The sequence below is a fragment of the Nansenia antarctica genome (assembly GCF_963989245.1).
Source record: "Nansenia antarctica genome assembly, chromosome: 20".
In the NCBI taxonomy this organism is placed as follows: Eukaryota; Metazoa; Chordata; class Actinopteri; order Argentiniformes; family Microstomatidae; genus Nansenia; species Nansenia antarctica.
The window spans coordinates 6,780,266-6,802,068 of NC_137693.1; the positions used below are offsets into that span (position 1 = coordinate 6,780,266).

The 21,803-nt window shown below is 44.7% G+C and overlaps 2 protein-coding genes across 2 annotated transcripts; one reads left to right on the top strand and one right to left on the bottom strand.

Moving 5' to 3' along the window:
* Positions 1–236: 236 nt before the first annotated feature.
* Positions 237–9,139, top strand: LOC308174939 (gamma-aminobutyric acid receptor subunit rho-3-like; the record flags this gene model as incomplete). Its single annotated transcript, XM_080550050.1, has 9 exons — positions 237–385; positions 1,788–1,900; positions 4,320–4,387; positions 4,703–4,926; positions 5,374–5,456; positions 6,069–6,206; positions 6,794–6,946; positions 8,390–8,583; positions 8,834–9,139. The coding sequence occupies 9 exons, from the start codon at positions 237–239 to the stop codon at positions 9,137–9,139; spliced, it is 1,428 nt and encodes a 475-aa protein (XP_080406176.1).
* Positions 9,140–12,465: 3,326 nt separating this feature from the next.
* Positions 12,466–21,339, bottom strand: LOC308174940 (adhesion G-protein coupled receptor G2-like; the record flags this gene model as incomplete). Its single annotated transcript, XM_080550051.1, has 14 exons — positions 12,466–12,569; positions 13,469–13,606; positions 14,156–14,257; positions 14,413–14,696; positions 15,148–15,247; positions 15,469–15,740; positions 16,020–16,144; positions 16,661–16,764; positions 16,856–16,901; positions 17,427–17,549; positions 18,724–18,891; positions 19,178–19,334; positions 19,691–19,904; positions 21,324–21,339. 14 exons carry the CDS (start codon positions 21,337–21,339, stop codon positions 12,466–12,468), a joined length of 1,953 nt encoding a protein of 650 aa, XP_080406177.1.
* Between the last annotated feature and the right edge of the window lie 464 nt (positions 21,340–21,803).

Below are 21,803 nucleotides of genomic sequence, written 5' to 3' on the forward strand. Positions count from 1 at the left end.
TGTATTAGTGGAACGAGGGGGGTTGGATAACAGCTCTCGCTCTGCTACTGTGTGTGTGAGCCGCCGCGGCGGAGTGGAATGGGTGCTGCTGGGATATGGAAGAGACACGGGACGGGGAGAGTCGTGGCGTCGTACCACTGACCCTGTGGAGGATCCCTAGGTGAAGGATTTTTAGACATAGTGGAAGGACTACTGCGTGGTGACTCCTGCGCTGGCAGGCTTCCAGCCCCCCAGCTATGAACGTGGTCCTTCTGGCCCTCAGGCTGACGTGCCTGGTCTGGCTGTGGCCCGTCACAGTGCTCGGCGGCAGCCATTTTACCAACAAGAGGAGGCACAAGGACAAGGATGTGTTCCTTGGGGAGAACAGCAAACACAAACACGCAGGGTGAGCCTGAGCCAAGGGGTGCGGCCCCCTCTAGACCCTGCTTGTCTGGAGTTGCTGTTACTAACTGGAGTTCTTTTTTTTATATGTTGTTTTATATATATATAGGTTTTGTTTGCTTATCCTGTCTGCTTGGTTGAGTGTGTTTGTGAATGAATACTTTGGCAACAGTTAGATTGATGCACTCTAGTAGATAAACAGGTTGTTTTCCATTGCTGTCAATATGATTGATGATACGTTCCGACATTCCGAAAGTGAAAGGGCTCTAGTTTGAGTTATAGTTAGTGTGGGTGTATTTGTTTTAAAATCTATTAACGGAGAGCAAACAAAAAGATTTCTTAACACAATTGTACACCTCTGCTGTACATTAACACCTTCTTTTGTGCAGTAATAATTTGGAATTATCTATTGTACTATCTGCCGTATACTGTATTTCACAATATTAACCTTGTGGGAATGTCACATTCATCTATCCAATCTCTATGAATGTTCAAATCACCTCTAGAAAAGAGGTTGTGTGACCTCACATGTTTACTAAGAAATGTATAGAGGTGCAGATGAAGTCCAGGGCAGGTGAGGTGACCAGTGGGGCTTATAGCTGACATCAGGACTGTGTTTGGGTGGCTATAGTGTAGAAGAATGGAGCATTGGTTTGTGGGTAATGATAGGGGACCTCCGTTGATAAGGGGTTTGAGTTTGTAAGTATATAATCACGGTATTACTCACTGTCTTATTTGTAATGAATGGGGAGTGTCTGTGGTAATGGAAATGATTTGTTACTTAGAACAGGCAGGTTTACATTAGTAAAGAGTAAAGTAAACTGATGCTGTGAAGAATCTTTGTAAGTGAAGATGCAGGAATGCTCTCCACTAGAATGGAAGGATGCATTTTGACCTTTGGCCCACGTCAAGTGTTATATGAGGCTTTCAAGGAAGAAAAATTCTTCCACGTCAGAAACATGCCAGCTCCTATTCTGATGTAAGGGAACTAATAAGCCAGAGAATAGAGAAGAGAATGAAGAGGAGAAGAGAGCAGTGTTTGATGCCATTACTCATTCCATTCCACGCATTACAATGAACACCTCCTCTGATTTCTGCCTCTACCGGCCTCTGTTGGCTCAGAGGCAATATTTGGGTGATGACATTCTGGTCTGGATACACTTCATTCGATGGCATCAGTCAATCTAGACACATTTTCTCCTCATCATGGGATCATCTTGTGTGTGACCCCCCTGTGTGGCAGTTTACTTTTGGTTTGAATCAAACCGGTAAAGCACAACTAATCAACTGCTAACTGCTAATACCCCAGAGCATATGTTTCTGCCTTGAAGTGTGTGTGTGTGCACGTGTGCTTTCTTGGGTCGAACGCGTCCGACGTACTGATGCGTGTCTTCTTTGGTCCTCAGACGGATAGACATGAAGCTGAAGAAGTCTGACAGCACCAAGTCCCTTCTCATTAAATCTGAACAGCTGCTTCGTATCGAGGACCACGACTTTGCCATGCGGCCCAGCTTTGGAGGTAAGGCCAGCCATCCAACGGGCTTTGGATTGGTGGACATACCACACAGTAGGCTATAAGGCGGTCGGGCTATGGTTATGTCCAGTTTGGACACCACCATATGTGTGTTTTGTCTCAGCACGTGTGTTGGGATTGGGGTCATACAACCTGAAAGGAGAAGGCAAGGGTCATGCAAGAGAGACGGGGAGGGGGAAAGGAGGAAAATAGAGAGGGGTGTTGGAGCTTGACATCAGTTGTTTTAGAATTGTATGGACATACCTCCCTGTAGCATACCATAGGCTACAGCAGGTCGGACAGGAAGGTTTTATTTTTTTTCTGAGTGGGGCAGGCACACTCATATTTTTCTTTTCATTGTGATAGAGATAGTAGAGATATGACAGGAAGGATGGGTGAGAGAGAGAAGGGATGACATGCAGGATATGTCCGCGGCCGGAATCGAACCGGGAACGCTGCAGTTAGATGGTCAACGCTTAGCCCGCTACGCCACCTAAGCGCCCCAAGGACAGGAAGGTTTTGAAGGGGAAAGTCTTGTGGCTAATGTCTTGAATTCCTCTTAGTAACGCAGTAGTACAATGTAGGTTACGGTGTCATCGTTGGCATAACTCAATCCGCAAAAAATCCACTGCCCTAGATTGTCTAGCAGACAATGACAGCCTGTGGCTAAGTACACGGATGTGTTTTTAGATATTGTAATCTGGATTACAGACCACGCTCTCTGAAAAAGTATACTAGTATATAGACCTACTAATATTACTGCGCAGTGACGTGGTTAGTCGTGCATGGGCATCCGGGGGATCTGGCCCCGAATGTTTTATAAATAGGCCCCTGGATCTCCGGATAATACAAAAATAAAAAATAAAAATCGCCAACGATTTGGTGCATCACCGTCGATTTAGAGCATGCCCCCACTCCTCAACCAAAAACTCTGGAACCGTGTGTGTGTCTGTCTGTCTGTCTGTCTGTCTGTATGCCTGTGTCTGCCTGTCTGTTTGTCTGCCTGTGTATATATTTTCTGTGTTTTGTCTGTGTTCAGCGTGTGTGTCTGTCTGTCTGTCTGTATGCCTGTGTCTGCCTGTCTGTTTGTCTGCCTGTGTATTTTTCCTGTGTTTTGTCTGTGTTCAGCGTGGGTGTCTGTCTGTCTGTCTGTTTGTCTGCCTGTGTATTTTTTCTGTGTTTTGTCTGTGTTCAGCGTGGGTGGCGCTAATGGAGGAAGTATAATGCCTGTAAATGTTCAAGTTGAAATTGGATTAGTCAAAGGGGACAGTACATTTGGTTTGACTGGAATTAAAAAAGCATTACTCCCACGTATTCTGCAGAACCCCTTCGTCTCACACAGGAATCATCCTGATACTGTCATGAACTCTTTCATTCTATTTCTAAATCAGACATGGCATTCCAGTGGCCTGGGGTGGTCCAGTGGTCTAGCACCGCGGTCTACAGTGCACACATATGCCCATGTCGGCATGGGTTCGAATCCGGCCCATGCCCTGCTGACATGCCCTCTCTCCCTTCTTCTCCTTACTTTCCTGTCTGTCTTCACTGAATCTGTCCAATAAATTGAAAAATATGAGTGGGACTGCCCCACTCAGAAAAAATAACAAAAAAAAGAAAAGAAATGGCATTCCATCTACTCCATCCAGAGATTCTTGTGAGGCAGAGAGATAGACATTCAGCTAAACTGGAACCCCTCTCCATCTAACACAAAGAGGGGGGGGTTCCCTCATTTCCTTCACAAGAATTAGGACTCGTCAGACCAGTACCGATTTGGGTTCATAACTGGAAGGAGGAAAGGGAAGTGACTCATCAGAGGTCTCGGTGACGGCCTGTCACAGGTCACCATCGAGGATGAGAAGCCTCTCCGAGAGGAAAGAGAAGATTACTGGTGTGTCTTCTGTGTTATATGGTTGCTATTAGCCTGCAGCTGTGTTTAGCACAGAGAGTGTTGTGCTCATTATCTACATTGAGATTGAACTGGATAATCATAACACAGGGACCGGCTACAGAATGCAGAGCCAAAGGGAACACACTGTCTCCGTTGTTATACTCTGACAAATGTTAATCAAAAGACACTGTGTGTTTGTTTACTCTAAACTTCCTTTAAAGCAGGGTATTTGGGTTGTCGTACAAATATTATGAGGGAAGACATTCATCACAAACTCTAATCAGACGACGTGTGTAGACGTGTACGTAAACATGATGGGATGTCTCAGGCGAGTGTAAACAACAACGTCAATGTCCAGAATGAACAAAACGAAGCCGGTCAGCTGAGGCGGATCACCGAGGTAGTCCTGACCACCATGACAGCATGCAGAGTAGACGAGGCGCTGAGACTACGTTTCCCATGCTCGGTCTGAATGAAGCAGACCAATGGTGTCTCAAGCCACCCACTGATTCGTGTTGTTGCCTTGACTTCTCCTAGGGTCAGCCATTCCCGTGGGCATAGACGTGCAGGTGGAGAGCATTGACAGTATATCTGAAGTCAACATGGTAAGTGCCGCCTGCAGTGAGCCTCTTTAGCTGCCACACATACTGGCACTACAATACACTGCTAGATTCAACAATATTACATCTGTGTGCATATGTTACGGTACATGTGGGAATACGGTACATGTGGGAAAACTAGGGCTAGGTGCTACGTCGACTTGGTACATGCTGGCATGTCTAACCCTAACCCTAACCCTAACCCTAACCCTACCCCTAACCCTAACCCTAACCCTAACCCTAGTTTTCCCACATGTACCATATTACATATACTCATCTAAACTCAACTCAAACAATCTGAGTTGTTGGTCTTCTCTCTAGGACTTCACCATGACCCTGTACCTGAGGCACTACTGGCAGGACGACCGCCTGGCCTTCCCTTCCAGCAGCAACAAGAGCCGGACCTTCGACGCGCGGCTGGTGAAGAAGATCTGGGTGCCCGACGTGTTCTTCGTCCACTCCAAGCGCTCGTTTATCCACGACACCACCATGGAGAACATCATGCTGAGGGTCTACCCGGATGGCAACATCCTCTACAGTGTCAGGTACACCAGAGCAGGCTCCTTCCTCCTCCTTCACCACAGTAAACACGAGACTTCATATGTAACGGTACTACTGGCAGTCAATACACATATGATGAGAGAGGGGGAACTATTCTGATTCACCGTGGGACGTGATAGATTTACATTTGAACCATTTTAGCAGATGGCTTTTATCCAAAGGGATTTACAATGAAAGATTCTAGGGACAGTCTCCCTGGAGTAACTTAGCGCTAAGTGCCTTGCTCAAGGGTGGTGTTCCCCAGGTGAGATTTGAACTCATGACATATAACTCTTCTGATAACTCACTATCTACTAGGCCAGGCCGTCACTACCCCTAGTGAGGGGGTACCCCATATTCAAGTACAAATCCTCTGGGAAGACAAGTATTGATTACACAAGTTAAATTGTGATGCCTCTGCTATTCCAGTCATGTTGGGGTTTGTGTTCTAGGATCACTGTGACTGCTCTTTGCTCCATGGACTTCAGTAAATTTCCGTTGGACACGCAGAATTGCTCTCTGGAGCTGGAGAGCTGTGAGTATAAGACCATGTACGGTGCGGGGCTGCCTGACGTACACATACTCACGTGTATGTATGTACACACAGACACAAACACATCAACAACACATCAACATACACATCACAGCTGACCCACCTATTCTCACATAGATTAAATAACATTTGTAATCCCCAGGCAGGTCAGTCTATGTCCATAAAGCACTAATTTTCAGGGCAGGATTTTTTCCAGGGATTAAAAGTCCTATTCATCCTAAAAGGAACAGCGAACAATGTCACATTGAAGTTGGTCATTTCTCATCTCAGAGGCAGATATATTCAGGGCACTGATATGGCAAGTGTCATAATTGTGTAAAACCCAATGCCAGGAGCCAGTTGACATTACCCAGATGATAGACCGGACCACACACAAACGCACACACACACACACACACACACACACACACACACACACACACACACACACACGCACACACAGCATCATGAAGCCTGGTCTCAGAGAAGAGGCGGTAGTACTGAACCATTCCCCTGTACTGTCTCCTCTCCTCTGAGGCACATGCCCATGATTCAAAGAGAGACAACATTCGAAGGAGTCATCCCTCTCTATCCCTGTTCTCTCTTCTCTTGAAGACGCGTACAGTGAGAACGACCTCATGCTCTACTGGAAGAACGGGAACGATTCATTAAGGACTGACGAGCTCGTGCTGTCGCAGTTTTTCGTTGAACACTTTCACCCTTCCTACGGGCTCGCCTTCTACAGCAGCACGGGTAGGTGTGGTCGTGTGCAGGCCCTGGTGCTTAGAGGGCCCGCAATGATGCCCCCCTCCCACCCCCTCCTCTTCCCACCCCCCTCCTCATCCCACCCCCCTCCTCTGCCAGTTAACATGATGTAAAAGCAGGTCTCCCCCCTCTGAAACCCCTCCTCCTCTGATTCCACATTGTCAGTCTGAAGAGAGAGGGAGAGAGAGGGAGATAAAAAGTGATTTTCCTCCTCAAGTGGAATAATCCCTCCCACAGACCTGTTTCATATAATAAGTCTCTTCTGGTATTATCTTATTTATAATTAAATCAAATCAAGTTTTATTTGTATAGCGCATTTCTCACAAGATGCGACTGAATGCGCTTTAAGACACCTGTCGCAAGCAGGCAAAGGTAAAAAAAACATGTACACTGTGTAGCCAGGAAAATACCCTTGCAGCCCTCTACTCATAGAGCGACTACTACCAGTTTGTAGTTTAATTAGCTGTGGTTGACTATAGGATGGTGAGTAAAACTGCTCTGAACTACGATAATCTCTATCTCTCCCTCCCCCCCTTCTCTCTCTCTCTCTCTCTCTCTCTCTCTCTCTCTCACAGGTTGGTATAACAGGCTATACATCAACTTTCTCCTCAGGAGACACATCTTCTTCTTCCTGCTGCAGACGTACTTCCCCACCATGCTCATGGTGATGCTTTCCTGGGTGTCCTTCTGGATCGACAGGAGGGCCGTGCCTGCCCGTGTCTCCCTGGGTATACAACTGACTCTCTCACATACCATCTATGAACACCACAATGAGGAGCGTTGGAGATTAAAGGGAGAAAAATGTGTGACGTTAGAATTATAAGGTTCTATCTCCATTTTTGTCAAAATTTAGTTTTTTACATAATCTGATCCATTAGGTGTTTATTAATGCCTGTGTGGTGTTATTTTTTAAATGTTGACATTTTTTAGTTAGTAATTCATCAATTACAAAAGTTCCATCTCACAAAACATAATATAATGTAAAAACTTTGACGCTCAATATCTCTGAACTACCCTAAACGGAGATAGAACCTTATAATTCTAAGCTCACAAATTATCAATGTACAACATCTATTAGAGAAGCCTCGTTGATAGTTTTCGCATCGAATGAATACCCTTTACTGTAATATAGCTCTCGGATCAGCCTAACGAAAAGTCAGGTACAGGTGAAACGGGGGAAAGGTTGGTCACACCTCTATGATACAGGTGAAGGTTTGTTTACCAATTTCCTGCCGTGTATGGGAGAGGAAGTGTGAGTCTGCTCCTTTCACAATCACCAGAGCAGAAAGTAGAACTGCTCAGAGACTCATTAACCCAGGGAGCTGAGCATGGTGACAAAGCATTCTACCTCTGCGCATGAATAGTGTCACCAAACTTGGCTAGTCCCCTTTAGGCAGTCAATGTGGCTGTGTGTGTGTGTGTGTGTGTGTGTGTGTGTGTGTGTGTGTGTGTGTGTATGTGTCTGTGTGTGTGTGTGTGTGTGTGTGTGTGTGTGTAATGTGTATGTCTGTACGCAATTGCGCGTGCCTGTGAGTGTGCGTGTGTGTGTGTGTGCGTGTGTGTGCGTGTGTTAGTGTGTGAACAGCTGCATGTGAATACATATTTACTTAAAGCATTAAAGTGTTCATGTGTACCTTGAGAACAGTGTAATGTTTTACAGGATCATGAGGCCATGACAAAGATTGGCCTAATTTCTCTGTCCTCAACACAAGGAAATCAGTGTTTGAACTGTCGCTATTCACTGCGCAAGAGGCACTATCTTGTTACCACTTTGGATTTACACAAGTACTCATTGTTATGAATGGTCCACTGCAGATGAAAGAGCCAACTGCACATGTCGCTTCTAATGGAAATAGAGCTCACAATTAAGGACACCTGGCCTCTGTTTGACTTTCCATTAACGCACTTTGTTACACCTTGTAAAGAGGTTTTTATTACAGCTCTCTTTCTCATTATCCCTCTTTAGGGTTAGGGTTAAAATTTGGTTTATCTTATCAAAAGTCCATGGGTCAAAACAGTAGGCTGCTTTGAACTTTGGACAACTGTTTGTCCTATCAACCCTATGAATGATATGATATTCTAAAATCAATAATACAAACATCTGTCTCAAATATCACATAATCTCTCTTTCTCTCACTCCTCTCTCTTTCTCTGGTCGCGTCCCTCTCCAGGCATCACCACCGTCCTGACCATGTCCACCATCATCACGGGTGTCTCAGCGTCCATGCCACAGGTGTCTTATGTCAAAGCTGTGGACGTCTACCTGTGGGCCAGCTTCCTCTTCGTCTTCCTGTCCGTCATCGAGTACGCCACCGTCAACTACTTCACCACCGTGGAGGAGATGAAGAGGATCCGGGCAGGACAGGTGACAGATACCTAAGGGTTTATTATGATCATGGGGTCATGGAGTGCATGGGTCAGGTCACGGGATCAGCTGCTGTGTAGTGAGATATGTAATCCATGGCTAACTCACCAAAACAAAAAAATCACAATAAATATGGTTATGTCTCCACCTACTGGACTAAACGTGTATCAGCTGGAGCTTATTGAATTATAAAATGAAATATTCTCTCCCTCTCTCTCTCTCTCTCCTCCCCCCCCCTCCCTCCCTCCAGATCCCTGCCACCTACAACGCCAGCCAAGCGATGGCCTTTGACGGATGTTTCCACGACAATGACATCGACATGAGCCCCTTCCCGGATCGCTCGGACACTCCCACCACACAACGGACCTCCCCCTCACGGAACTCTGCCGCCGAGCCGCCGCCCACGGAGGGGACCAGGCTTCGGCCTAAGCGCTCTGTCAAATACAACCTCAGCTTCATCCGGAGCAACAGCTACATGATTGACTCCTACTCCAGAATCATCTTCCCCATGGCCTACTTGCTGTTCAACATCATCTACTGGAGTCTTTACTTATGAGGTGGTTACACACTGTCAAGAACTGCGCCCTGGCACCACTAATGGTGAGCTTTCACACCGGCAAAGAACGGGAGGTTCCCGGCGTTCGCGTTCGGGAACCTCCGAACCTTGGTGCTGTCTGGCGAACCAGCCCGCGTTCATACCAGTGTAACCTGAACCATCCGCGTCATCAACGTTGGGTGACGAAGAGGCGGGATGAACAAAAATGTCACAACTAGATGGCAGCTACTTCACTGGAAAAGAGGATAATATCTTCCACTACAGTATCTGAAATAAACACTATTTTCGATGAAACAAAACAAAAGACACTTTCTACACGCGTTCTCTTACTAACCAGCTGCTCCATTACTGGGATAGAAATGGCTTACGAAGTTTGCGTTCGCACGTGTGCGTGTTTGCTGAGCATGTGAGGAAGATAGAGAGAATGATGAAACTTTTGAATTGTTTTGATCACTAATGATTAGATTTAGATTAGATTACATTTTGTCTACTTCCTTCTTGCTGGTCTTTGCAGCCTAAAATAGGACACACCCACTGACGACGTGACTGTTCTACGTTTTGGTTCCCGCTTGAGAACCACTATTTTCTGGTTCCCGCTGCGAACCAACTTTTCAGGCTCCGAACCGATTGAGTTTCAGTCTGAACGCGCCGGCCGGTTCCAGACTTGGTTCGCAAACGCGAACCTGGAACGGTTCTTTGCCGGTGTGAAAGCCCTATCAGTGAGTATGCACATTTGCAAAACATTGTTACGGCACTACAGCATTAACGCTATCCAACTCCAGAACATCTAATAGATCCTGCTAACTTCTGCTAACCCAGATTCTACAGCTTCACCACCAAACCTCTCTATTCTATTGACTACTGGAGTATTATCTCAGCCATTGAGTTGGTGACTGCCTACCATAGTGCATTATGGGAGATTTGGACAGTCAAACCCTACTGAAGAGGAGATAGAGTGAGTACACTTGTACACCTGGTAAGTCTGGGTTCAGGTGACGCTCTGAATCTGTGGGCTCTGTAAATGGGACTGTTTCCTACTGCAGTTGTTTCTTTTGACTCCTTTATACATTTAGGTTGTGTATGTTGTTTGAATCTGAGTGTGTGTGTGTGTGTGTGTGTGTGTGTGTGTGTGTGTGTGTGTGTGTGTGTGTGTGTGTGTGTGTGTGTGTGTGTGTCTGTGTGTGTGTGTGTGTGTGTGTGTGTGTGTGTGCGCGCGTGTGTGTGTGTGTGTGTGTGTGAGAGCACGTTGCCTGTGCGTGTGCGTGTGTCTGTGTGTGTGTGTGTGTGTGTGTGTGTGTGTGTGTGTGTGTGTGTGTGTGTGTGTGAGTGAGTGAGTGAGTGAGTGTGTGTGTGAGTGAGTGAGTGAGTGAGTGTACAAGTGCATGGTTCATATAATTTAGCATAGTAATCAAAAAATAAACACTTAACTTAAAAGAAAATATTTTATTAATTTCTACTGATGTTATTGATCAAATAACATTTCATTGTACAGTCATTATTGTGATGCCATTATTGTCATAAAATAAACATATCTGACGGAAAATATCTTCATTCTGTGTATAAAAGACCTTTACCTATAAATCATTATGATTATTAAACTACTGTACATGAAATAAAACAGTGGCACGGTGCTGGTATGTGTTGGCAGTAAAAGGATAACTCAAAAGGATTGTGATACCCCGTTGTAGGGGGTTCTTATCATTCAAGAGTGGTCTTGAACACACTTCCATTAAACGACTAAATGCAGCATAAATATGCAAATATTTAATGTACATTTAAATTAAATACAAATATTTGCTATATTATATTATATATTTTAGATCTCCTACATTTACATTTTTGGCATTTAGCAGACGCCTTATTCCAAAGTGACTTACAATCAATACATTTGACTAAGTAAGTGAATCATCTATCCACCAGTCATAGCAGGAAGAGTAATCTATAGCCCCTTTCACACACAGTTCCCTGTAAATTGCATGGAATCCCAACCCGGGTCTGCTAGTGATTGTCGCTGTTCACACGAGCCAAATGCCCTAAGATTCACGTGTCCTCCTTTTCACACATGGTTCCGACCCGGGTCTGTGAATCACGCATTCAACTGGATGCAGAACTGGAGGGAGACAGGCACGCGAGACTGCCATATACCATATATCTGCCATATATCATACCTCCATTTTCCATCGAAAAATACATATAAAACAGAGGTATGATATATATATATGGCAGTCTCACACACCTGTCTCGTTTCAGCGAGTCAACTCATATTATGCTTACCATCACCAAGTTTGCTCGCTAACTAAAACACTTGATTACTGTTGATATAAACATACTATACTAGTCCAAAAGCTGAGAGGAGACGGTGTGTTACTGCTCTGTAATGCGCTTATATCACAAAATGTACATAATGATAAGTAAGTAAGCTAGCTAAGTAAGTCATCTAGCTAACTATGATTGGAAACAACGTACTATCCAGTTGTGGAATTATATTGGCTGCACCGGGCTTATTGAATCACACATTCAACTGGATGCAGAACTGGAACGTAGTAGACGTGATTCGAACGAGACAGTTGCGTGACACTGCCATATATTTACATTTACATTTTTGGCATTTAGCAGACGCCTTATTCCAAAGCGACGTACAATCAATACATTTGAATACTAAGCATGAGAATCATCAGTCCACCCTTCGTAGCAGGAAGAGTAATCTAGCTCAGGCCCGGGGCCATTGATAGAAGGAAAAACCTTCTCCTATCACCTTCTTCTAAAACTTTTTTTTTTTTTTACACTGGAGAAACAGAGAAACAGTACAAGGGGGGCAATAGAAGTTCTTACTGGAACCATATATATTCTTACCATACCATATATATATCTCCCATATATCATACCTCCTCTATGATTGGAAATGAAGTAGTGTCACAGTTGTGGAATTATATTTAGTAGTAGCGATATTCGTCTGGGGCAGTTCTTATGCGCTCTGCCCTGCTGACTGCGCGACGCAGCACAGCTGTGAAAGGAGACGGACCAGGGAATGTTCAGGCTTCTGTTCACACCTAAGGCTTCCCTTTAAATTCCATGGAAAAATACATGGTCGTGACCCGGGTAATTGCCTGGTCAAATTTCCCTGGCCAGTCGCATTCACACAAGCCGACACGGGAAATTCCATTATATCTACTGGGAAGCCTCGTATGTGTGAAAGAGGTTTATGCCTAGACCACATGCCATTGGCAGTCGTCGTGCTAGAAGAAGGAAGAATTTTCTTCTTTTTTTTCTTTTTTTCTTTCTTCTCTCCCAGTGTCTGTGCACGGAGGACTTATGTTTCCCAGAGGTCATGGTGATTGCTGGGTCCTGAACTGGCTGTTGATCTCATTGAGGACCACATCCGAGCTGGGCTGCTCCAGGGTTGTGATCGCTCTGTCGTCAAACGGACTACCTGCAATGGGAAGCACACACTGCTTATTCGGTACACAAGTCACTTAAGTACAGTCAAGTCACAATCGTAACAGGTTCTATTGATGTGACGGACATCTTAAAAGGACCACATGCACTGCACCCGACCAAGAAAGCATGTTAGGGTTGATAGATTCATTCTGTTTCTTATTTTCATGTCACCTGAGGCCAAACTATTCTGGTGGTTCATCCTCAATATCACAAATGACAAAACAAGCCTTTCCCACGACTAATGGATTAAAGACCCTTTTTTTCATGAATGATGGCAAATGACGAGCGAATGACGAGACAGTGATGGTGGAGTAGGAGCCAGCTGGCAGCAGCTGAGCCAAAGACGCGGACATGGATGGAGCTGCAGCAAGAGATGCCGCTTTCACTATTTGATTGGATGGGGTTAAGCTGACTAAATCCTGCTGTAGGGAACCGCACGCACGCACGCACACACACACGCACACACGCACACACGCACGCACGCACAGGCACAGGCACACACACCCCGCACACACACACCGCACACACACACCGCTCACACACACACCGCATGCACACACACGCGCACACACACACGCACACACACGGGACACAGACACGTAACACACACGCAGAGAGAGATGTCATACATTAGCTGTAACCAGAGAATTTAGAGCCAGGTGGTTGGTTATACAATATATAGTAGCTCCAATTGTGGGTTAAATGAAACTAGAGAGCAAAGCCCGTCACAAAGCCTCTTTAAGAGGTTAATTGGTCATGAATGCATTTACATTTTTGGCATTCAACAGATGCCTTTATCCAAAGCGTACACTATGAGAGCCTATCCTGTATGACGTGTCCTCTGATGCTGAACATGGCTAAACAGTCGTCATGATCCTCGTCAAGCCCTACCGATTCCACTGGATCCACTGGGTCTCTCTGTGTCGCTGGCCAGGAAGGAGGAGCTGGAGTTGTTGGACTGGGAGGAGTTAACGGAGCGGACAGATGTACCTCTGGTCTTAGCGGTCTTTGTTGCAGTACGGCTCCACTCTGTGATAAGGATGGGAATACATTACTGTTCAACCCATTTCAATTTATATTATTTAGGGTAAATGGACTGCATTTATATAGCGCCTTATATAATATTGTCTCACAATGTCACACATCGGCAGCAAGCTACCATACAAGGCACCGGACAGCTCATTGGAAGCATTTTGGGGTTCAGTGTCTTGCCCAAGGACACCTCGACATGTGGCCAGCCGACCTTGTGATCATTAGACGCCGGCTCTACCTCCTGGGTCACAGCCCAACCCCCCCCAAATTTGGAGATGCCGGGGATTGAACATGCGAAGCATGCGCTCTACCACTGAGCTACATCCCCACGTGATTTATATACCATCTGGGGCTGTTCACCTGTTAACCAGCACGGGGGGCTATGTAGGGTTAGGGTTAAGGCTATGTTCCACTGCTGGTTAACTGGGTCAGCATCTAAAATAAGGAGAGAGGTGCTTCTCTGCTCTGTGATTAATTTATTCAACAAACTAAACTAAACTACACTCGTGATCCGAGTTGAAGGTGTGTTCGAAGGTGTGTTCGAACCAGAGTTCTCTGCCAGCCTCAGTCTACCACAGCACAGGTTGGCCCTCCACTGTCTCCTCACGTTATCCTTCAGGGCACAGTGTAATATAAAGATAAAGAGCCCTGCAAGGGGACAAAAGATGAACGTTAGTATCCCTCGGTCACATGCTTGGAAATGGCAGCAGACAGTTTGACAGTCAATGACAATATGGGATGATGTCACAGTGAATCGATGAACTGAAATAACGCAACATAACGGGGGGGGGTTAGAATGTCACCTTGGAAGGAGTTGAAGATGGCGAAGAGGTACATGAAGGCCAGGTTGACCGGCCCCCAGGCGAAAAAGGCGAAGCCCCAGGTGAGGCCCAGGAGGACGCTGAGGCCCGCCACACTGCGCAGGTCCTGCAGCGCATTCCTCTGCTGCGTGTTGTGGGGGTTCTGCCTCTTGATGCGACACAGCTGCACCATCACCACCACAAACATGATGAGGTTGAACAGGAAGATGACGCAGAAGTAGGCCACTACGCCGATGTAGAAGACGAGGTCGTTCCTTATCCAACAGCTGTGGGAGGGAAGGAAGAGAGAGAGATGCATTTATATTACATGTTTGGCGCCTTACAACCAATAGAGTAGTGAGTGTATCATCTATCTATCAGTAAGTGAATCATCCATCCATCAGTCATCATAAGAAATAGTAATGTATGCTATGGACCAGGAGCCATTGTCAGTTACAATGCTAGAAGAAGGAAGAATTATTATTATTTTTAATTTATAGTAGAGAAACAGTACAGGGTGGTAGTGGGAATGGGGAGGGACAGTTAAGATGTAGCCGGAAGAGATGTGTTACAGTACAGCAGGACATCAATGAATCTATTCTATTATACCAATGAATTTCATGATGCACAAACTACATGTTATCTCTCTTAAAATTGCTATTTGTAAGAAATAGTATGACCTTTAAATGTGTCGAATGGTCATGAATAGTGTGGGGGGGGGGGAAATATAGGACTCACAAGTCATCTGTAGGACCATCAGAGAACCTCCCATAGGCAACATTACCATAGTTATCCTTATCAACGGCAATGACCACAATGACCACAATGAGCGGGATGCCTAATGGACAACAAATTCAGTTGAAGTGAAAACAGCTTTACAAAGTTGTCAGTTGTTAAAATCAGCAGCAACATGACGGTGGCTGTTTTTCTCTCTAATATATAATAATAATAGTAATAATAATACATTAGACTTATATAGCGCTTTTCTAGACACTCAAAGACGCAATATATACAGCATATACTGTACTGACTGTACATCGATATCGACGTTTGACCTACCCCAGCCGATGAGGGAGAACTTGAGCATGTAGCGTGATATGTAGGTGTTGAAGACCTTGACGAGGGCCAGGTACATGTGGACGGCCTCCAGGCCCATCCAGGTGAAGGAGGCCAGCAGGAAGTAGTGCAGGAAGAAGGCCGTGGATATGCAGAGGCCCACGGCCTCAGGGTAGAGGGCCAGCCAGGCGTCCACCAGGAACACCAGGTTCAGAAACCACAGAGCCAGACACAGCTGGATCAAGATCTTCGAGGGGATGTCCTTACGTAGTTTTCTACAGGAACACAATCCAATGTATTAACTGGTGCACACATTCATTACTTGAGAATTTCGTCTTGGCGTAATTTCTAATATGGCTTTTTTTTCATATAGTATGCTTCACGTTTGTCAATTACATCTTATGGAATGGAATGGAATGGACTTTATTTGTCATTGCTTTGTTGTTGAGATGAGTCTTTTACATGAGTTCATTATATTTAGACTTCCTATGTTCATGTACAGTGTGTCTTTGTATTCATATATACTCGTCAGGGGGCGTGTTAGTGTGACTCACTCAAAGGCTAGGTAGGTGAGTAGAGTGACAGAGAGGAAGATGGCGGAGATGCCACAGCCAATATAGGTGATGTAGGTGAGGATGGCGGCCTGGAGAGGATCGCTTATGCCCTCTCTGGAGATGTCCTGTAAGAAAGAAAGGAACCAAAAAATATATATGCCTGCAAAGAAATAGGTCTACAAAAGATGTCTCTGGCCTGGATCCCCTGGGGGGGGGGGGGGGTCGTCACTTTTGTTTTTTCTGCTGCTTTGTGTTGTATTTGTTGTTACTGTTTGTATTGTGTTTGGTTTGTGATACCAAAAAACTATAAATAAAAAATTTCATCACATTTTCATGTCATCACACACGCAAAGACGTCTTCTAAAAACGTCCTGCAGTGCTGACAGACTGCCATTTAGCAGACGCTTTTATCCAAAGCGACTTACAATTACGAATTACAGGGACATTCCCCCTGGAGTAACTGAGGGCTAAGTGCCTTACCCAAGGGCACACTAGTAGTGGTGTGACTTCAGGCGGGATTTGAACTCACAACCTTCCGATCACAAGTCCAACTCACTATCCACTAGACCACCACTACCCCCCCATGGGAGACATTTTAACCCTCTCTCCCACATTTAACTCCAGCCTCAGAGCTCACTCACCAGCAGTATAGCAAAGCTGGTTAGATGGTTGCAGCCACAGATAGTCTCATCGTCTGTGCTGTTCAGAACTGAGCATCCACCTCTGTTCCAGCCACCTGAACCATCTAATATTAAAAAAAACATGAGATCAGTGTTTCATATCAGAGGTAATAGTCGACCTCATTTCATTTTGGGAGACAGAAGTGCAACACTTACCATTTAAGCCAAAGTCCCAGAAAGCGCATGAAGCTACAAAATTGGCCTGTGAGGACAAGTGAGCAAGAGAAAACACGTGACGTTAGAATTATAAGGTTCTATCTAAACTTTTGGTCAAAATTGAGTTTTTTACATAATCTGATCCATTAGGTGTTTATTAATGCCTGTGTGGTGTTATTTTTTAAATGTTGACATTTTTTGAGTTAGTAATTCATAAAATACAAAGGTTCCATCTCACAAAACATAATGGAATGTAAAAACGTTGACGCTCAATATCTCTGAACTGCCATGAACGGAGATAGAACCATCTCATTCTAAACGGAGATAGAACCTTATAATTCTAAACGGAGATAGAACCTTCTCATTCTAAATGGAGATAGAACCTTCTCATTCTAAACGGAGATAGAACCTTCTCATTCTAAACGGAGATAGAACCTTCTCATTCTAAGCTCACGAACAGGTGAATGACATTGGATAATGATCCACGGTGTGAGATCCTTGAGAAAAGCAGTCAAAGTCAAGCTGCTTCACTAGCTAGATAAACGCCCAGGGTCTGTTGATGCCGACTCACTGGAACAGGCTCTGTGTTCCTCAGGGTGATGATCACGTTCTCCTGCAGGTTATTGATTGACAGGTTGGCCACACTAGCCCCCAGGATCCCACTGTTGAGCCTGCTCTCTCCCAAGGCTCTGTCCTGTAGAGGGAACAGGATTGACAACATGTTAGTTAGGCTTAGTCTAGTCTATCTAGTATAGTATGGATGTCAAGATTTCCAGTTTTCTAAGGTTTTTAATTTTTTTATAATCAGTATTTTATTAAATTTTTCAATAAACACATTTCTTGACTTATACAACTTTCGTATAAAATGGTAACAATATCACCGAATAAGTCTTGCTGTCATCAAACAGAAATAATACAGAGAAAAGGACAAAATATACAATAAAAATAAAAATAAAAATAAATAAAAAAGCACCCATAGATTACATAGATGACATTAATCACTCAAGGTTTCTCACTCTTGACTAAGGAGTGATGCTACGCTACAAAGCACAATGTTTTCTAAGTCATTGTGCAAGGCTAAATTGCAGACCAACTGGTGGTACAGTGTGGTAGGATATGGTTTAGTTAAGCACACACACATACAACTGACAATGTCATCTATATTAGTTTTACATACCCTAATTTACAGCCTACAAAATTATTGTTCTACTGCCCCTTTGTCATTGTCCTTTTAAACAATTTTTGCGTATAGGCTGTGTTTGTAAATTGTAGAGCACCGGAGCACATACTGGGTTCAACATCATAAAGGGGCCAAGTAATTTGATTGGACAAGAGGCACTCCACGAACGCTGATTTTACGAACGCAGCCCTTGTGTTGTTTATTACATTGTTGTTATTTGATTATATTGTTGTTTGTATCTTTATGTCCTATGCACCAACCACAACAAGTACATTTCCTGTATGTGCGAATATACTTGGCAGTAAAAAGAATTCTGATTCTGATTCTAGTGGCATGATAGACAGTTGAGAAAGCAGGGGAGCAGGAAGTAGCTAAGCACTTGTAAGGATGATTTCATTTCTTATATTTAAGTAGAAAATCCAAATGGGGGATGAATAAAGTTGATGCCCAAAGGACATTTTATTCAGATCAATCTGGGCTCACTGTCTGTTCACAGGTCTGTGGTCAAGCAACAAAAGAGCAATGACCAAAGGGAAGGTTACTGTCTTTATAGATGGTTGTCACCTGTTGACCATAACACCCCTCTCCAGAGTCCTGGCCTAGCACCAGGAGGTCTAGAATCCATACCAGTTCAGATAAACAGGATCGTAAAATAATGCATTAAGAAGAATGTTCACCCTAACAGCACCTGAAACACTGTGCTCTTCTGGTAGAAGTTGAACTGGACCCTGTCGGCCAGCTGCTGCTGCTGGGCGCTGAGGTTCTGTGTGAGGGAGGAGGGCAATACGATGGAGCCCTGGGGGAGGGAGGACCGTACTTGTCTCACACTCCTCCTGGTTCTGGTCTCTCCACGGACCTGACAGACACACAACACACAAGTGAATGATTGCAGCAGCTAGTAGGAGGTGGGGTCACATACAGTACAGCACCAGACATACTATACAGTCAAAATGATCCTTACAAGTGCTAACCCTAACCCTAGTGAGGGAAATGTTTGGTATTGCATTATTTTCACAGGTATCCTTAGAACAACTGAATGGTGTAGGTACATATTGTTTCCTCAATGGAAGGTTTGGGTCAAATCAAACTTTATTTAAAGTGTATTTCACACAGGTGTCTCAGGATACATGACAACATCATACCAGCACGCTGTCAGGGTTGGAGATGGAGAAAGAGGTTTCCTGGAAATTCGCCCCGTCCACTGGTGTGACAGATAGAGCAAGGGACTGGGCCAACAAGGTCTGAGTCTGTCCCTGAATGACCAGCTTCTGGCCCACGGTGTCAACAATCCCGATGATCCTGATACAAAAACAAACCGTCACTCATGGTGTGTCATCATGACTCATCATTTAGTCTCAAGACTAAAAACCCATCTTTTTAATATTGCCTTTAAATGACTAAATAATTAAATTAAGATTATAAAACCCCATCCTTTTAATATTGCATTTAAATTACAAAATAATTAAATTAAGATTATATAATGATTATAGCACTTTGAGCTGCAACGTTTGCAGGAAAAGCGCTATACAAATAAAGTTATTATTATTATTATTATTATTATTATCATGAAACACTGCCCATCCACCACACATCAGTAACAGACAGCACAGTAGCACAGCAAGACACCGTAACATGTGGAGCTCCAGTCAGCTGACCTGGTGGAGGAGGAGGCCAGAGTCTCTGCCGAGGCGTTGAGCAGGTTGCTGACTATCTGGACGGACATGTTGCCTAGCACCAGGCTGACGTTGGGCCCGGCCAGCAGGGCCTCCAGCTGGGACACCAGCTGATCCACCTGAGAGGAGTTCAGGCTGGACACGTCCCTCGACAGCAACAGCAGCTGGTTGGCCTGCTCCTCGCTACTGGCTGCTGCTATTGAGGATTCAGGAGAAGAGTAATTCAATACAGAGTACTGTGTATGTGGAACAGGTGTCCCGCTGCGACAAACAGTATCGCGTCCTCGCACTCCAAGCTCACACGAGTCTGTTTTGCCGACACGTGTGGCCGTCAACGAACTACCCGATGTTAACCAGCTACACCACAGAAAAGCTAGCGATTCAGTGGTGTGGGTAGGGGTATTTCAACTTGAGGAGAGAGTTTACCATCCTGACCTGGTTACATACTGTTTGTTCAAAATAATAATAATACATAATGAATGCATCACATGCAGACTTTGGTCTACTAAATAGACTGTAACATCAACAGCAGTTGTTCAAAGTGGGTTAGTTACCTGTGGTGTTTACTGTGGTGTTTGTTATAGAGGCAGTTGTGACAGTGACATCTGGAGAGCGTGTGGTGGAGTCCACAGGTGGAACGACAGGCAATGATGAGTTTGCAGTGGTGTTATTTGGGGCTGCCGTGGAGATTGTTGTGGTGGTGGTGTTCAGTAATGGCAGAGTGGGTTGGAGGGTCGTCGTAGTGTTGGGTTGTGGTGTCACTGTGGCGTTAGGAGTGAAAGCAGCAGCGGTTGTGGCGTTAGGAGTGAAAATTGTGCCGTTAGGTGCGGCAGTTGTGCCGTTAGGTGCGAAAGTTGTGCCGTTAGGAGCGGCAGTTGTGGTATTTGGTTGATCTAATGTTGAGTTTAAAGGGAGGGTAGTTGTGTTAGCGGAGGCAGTTGTGGTGTTAAGGGAGGCAGTTGTGGTGTTAAGGGAGGCAGTTGTGCTATTTGGTTGAGCTAATGTTGTGTTTAATGGCAGGGTGGTAGTGTTAGCGGAGGCAGTTGTGGTGTTAAGGGAGGCAGTTGTGGTATTTGGTTGCGCTAATGTTGTGTTTAATGGCAGGGTGGTAGTGTTTGGCAGTAGAGTGGTGTTGAGTGGAGGAGACGTCGTGCTGGATGGCGGTGGTGTTGGTGGTGGTGGCGACGGCGGCGGCATGGGGTCTTCGTCACAATGTTCACTCAGAAGCACACAGACATTTTTCCCTTTTTGGCTAAAAAGAGAAGAGCATACAAATCGTGTACTGTTGTAAGTGCAAATACAGTTAAAACAGTTGATAAAGTTTGTATAGTTGCACAATAATGTATACTGTACTGTTATCTTCACTGTTGATCATTTACAAAGCATTACATTGATACTAATGGGTTTTCTTCATGTCAAGATGAACTGAATTACTGTGCAACATTGTCTACTACTACTACTACTACTACTACTACTACTACTACTACTACTACTACTACTACTACTACTACTACTACTACACCTTACTGCTGACTATTGTCATGGAAGTATGAGTGTGTTACAACAAATGAAAATACATTTAGTACTATGCAGAAGATAGAGAGATTGCACTCACCAGCTGAGGAAGCCATGGTCACTCTCCCACACAGCACAAAACTCAGAGGGTTTTAATTCAGGGTAAGAAACCCAGGTAAAGGTTGAATTTAATGGATTTCCACTTAGTCCTGACCGGCCACAAATTGCTGTGTGTGAAATAAGAGCAGGAACAATGAGTCAATGAGATATACACTAGTTCACACCTGCAGTATTGTCCATTCTGTGAGAAAACACTGAACACAGATACTCTACCACCACCAGTTGTGCTCACCTGCTCTTGTCACATTTGTATCCATATGGACACCTTTATCGTGGAACACAGTCATCAATGCCCTGCTGACCGCACACACAGGCACTGGACGGACAAAGGCCAGTATCACTGTGCAGCTCTGGAGACTGGGGAGAAGACAATGAGAACCCGTGTGAATAACTACAGTATTTATTTTTTAATTTTTTTAAAGGGGCAGTCTTTTTTTTCATTTTTATTGACAGTTACAGT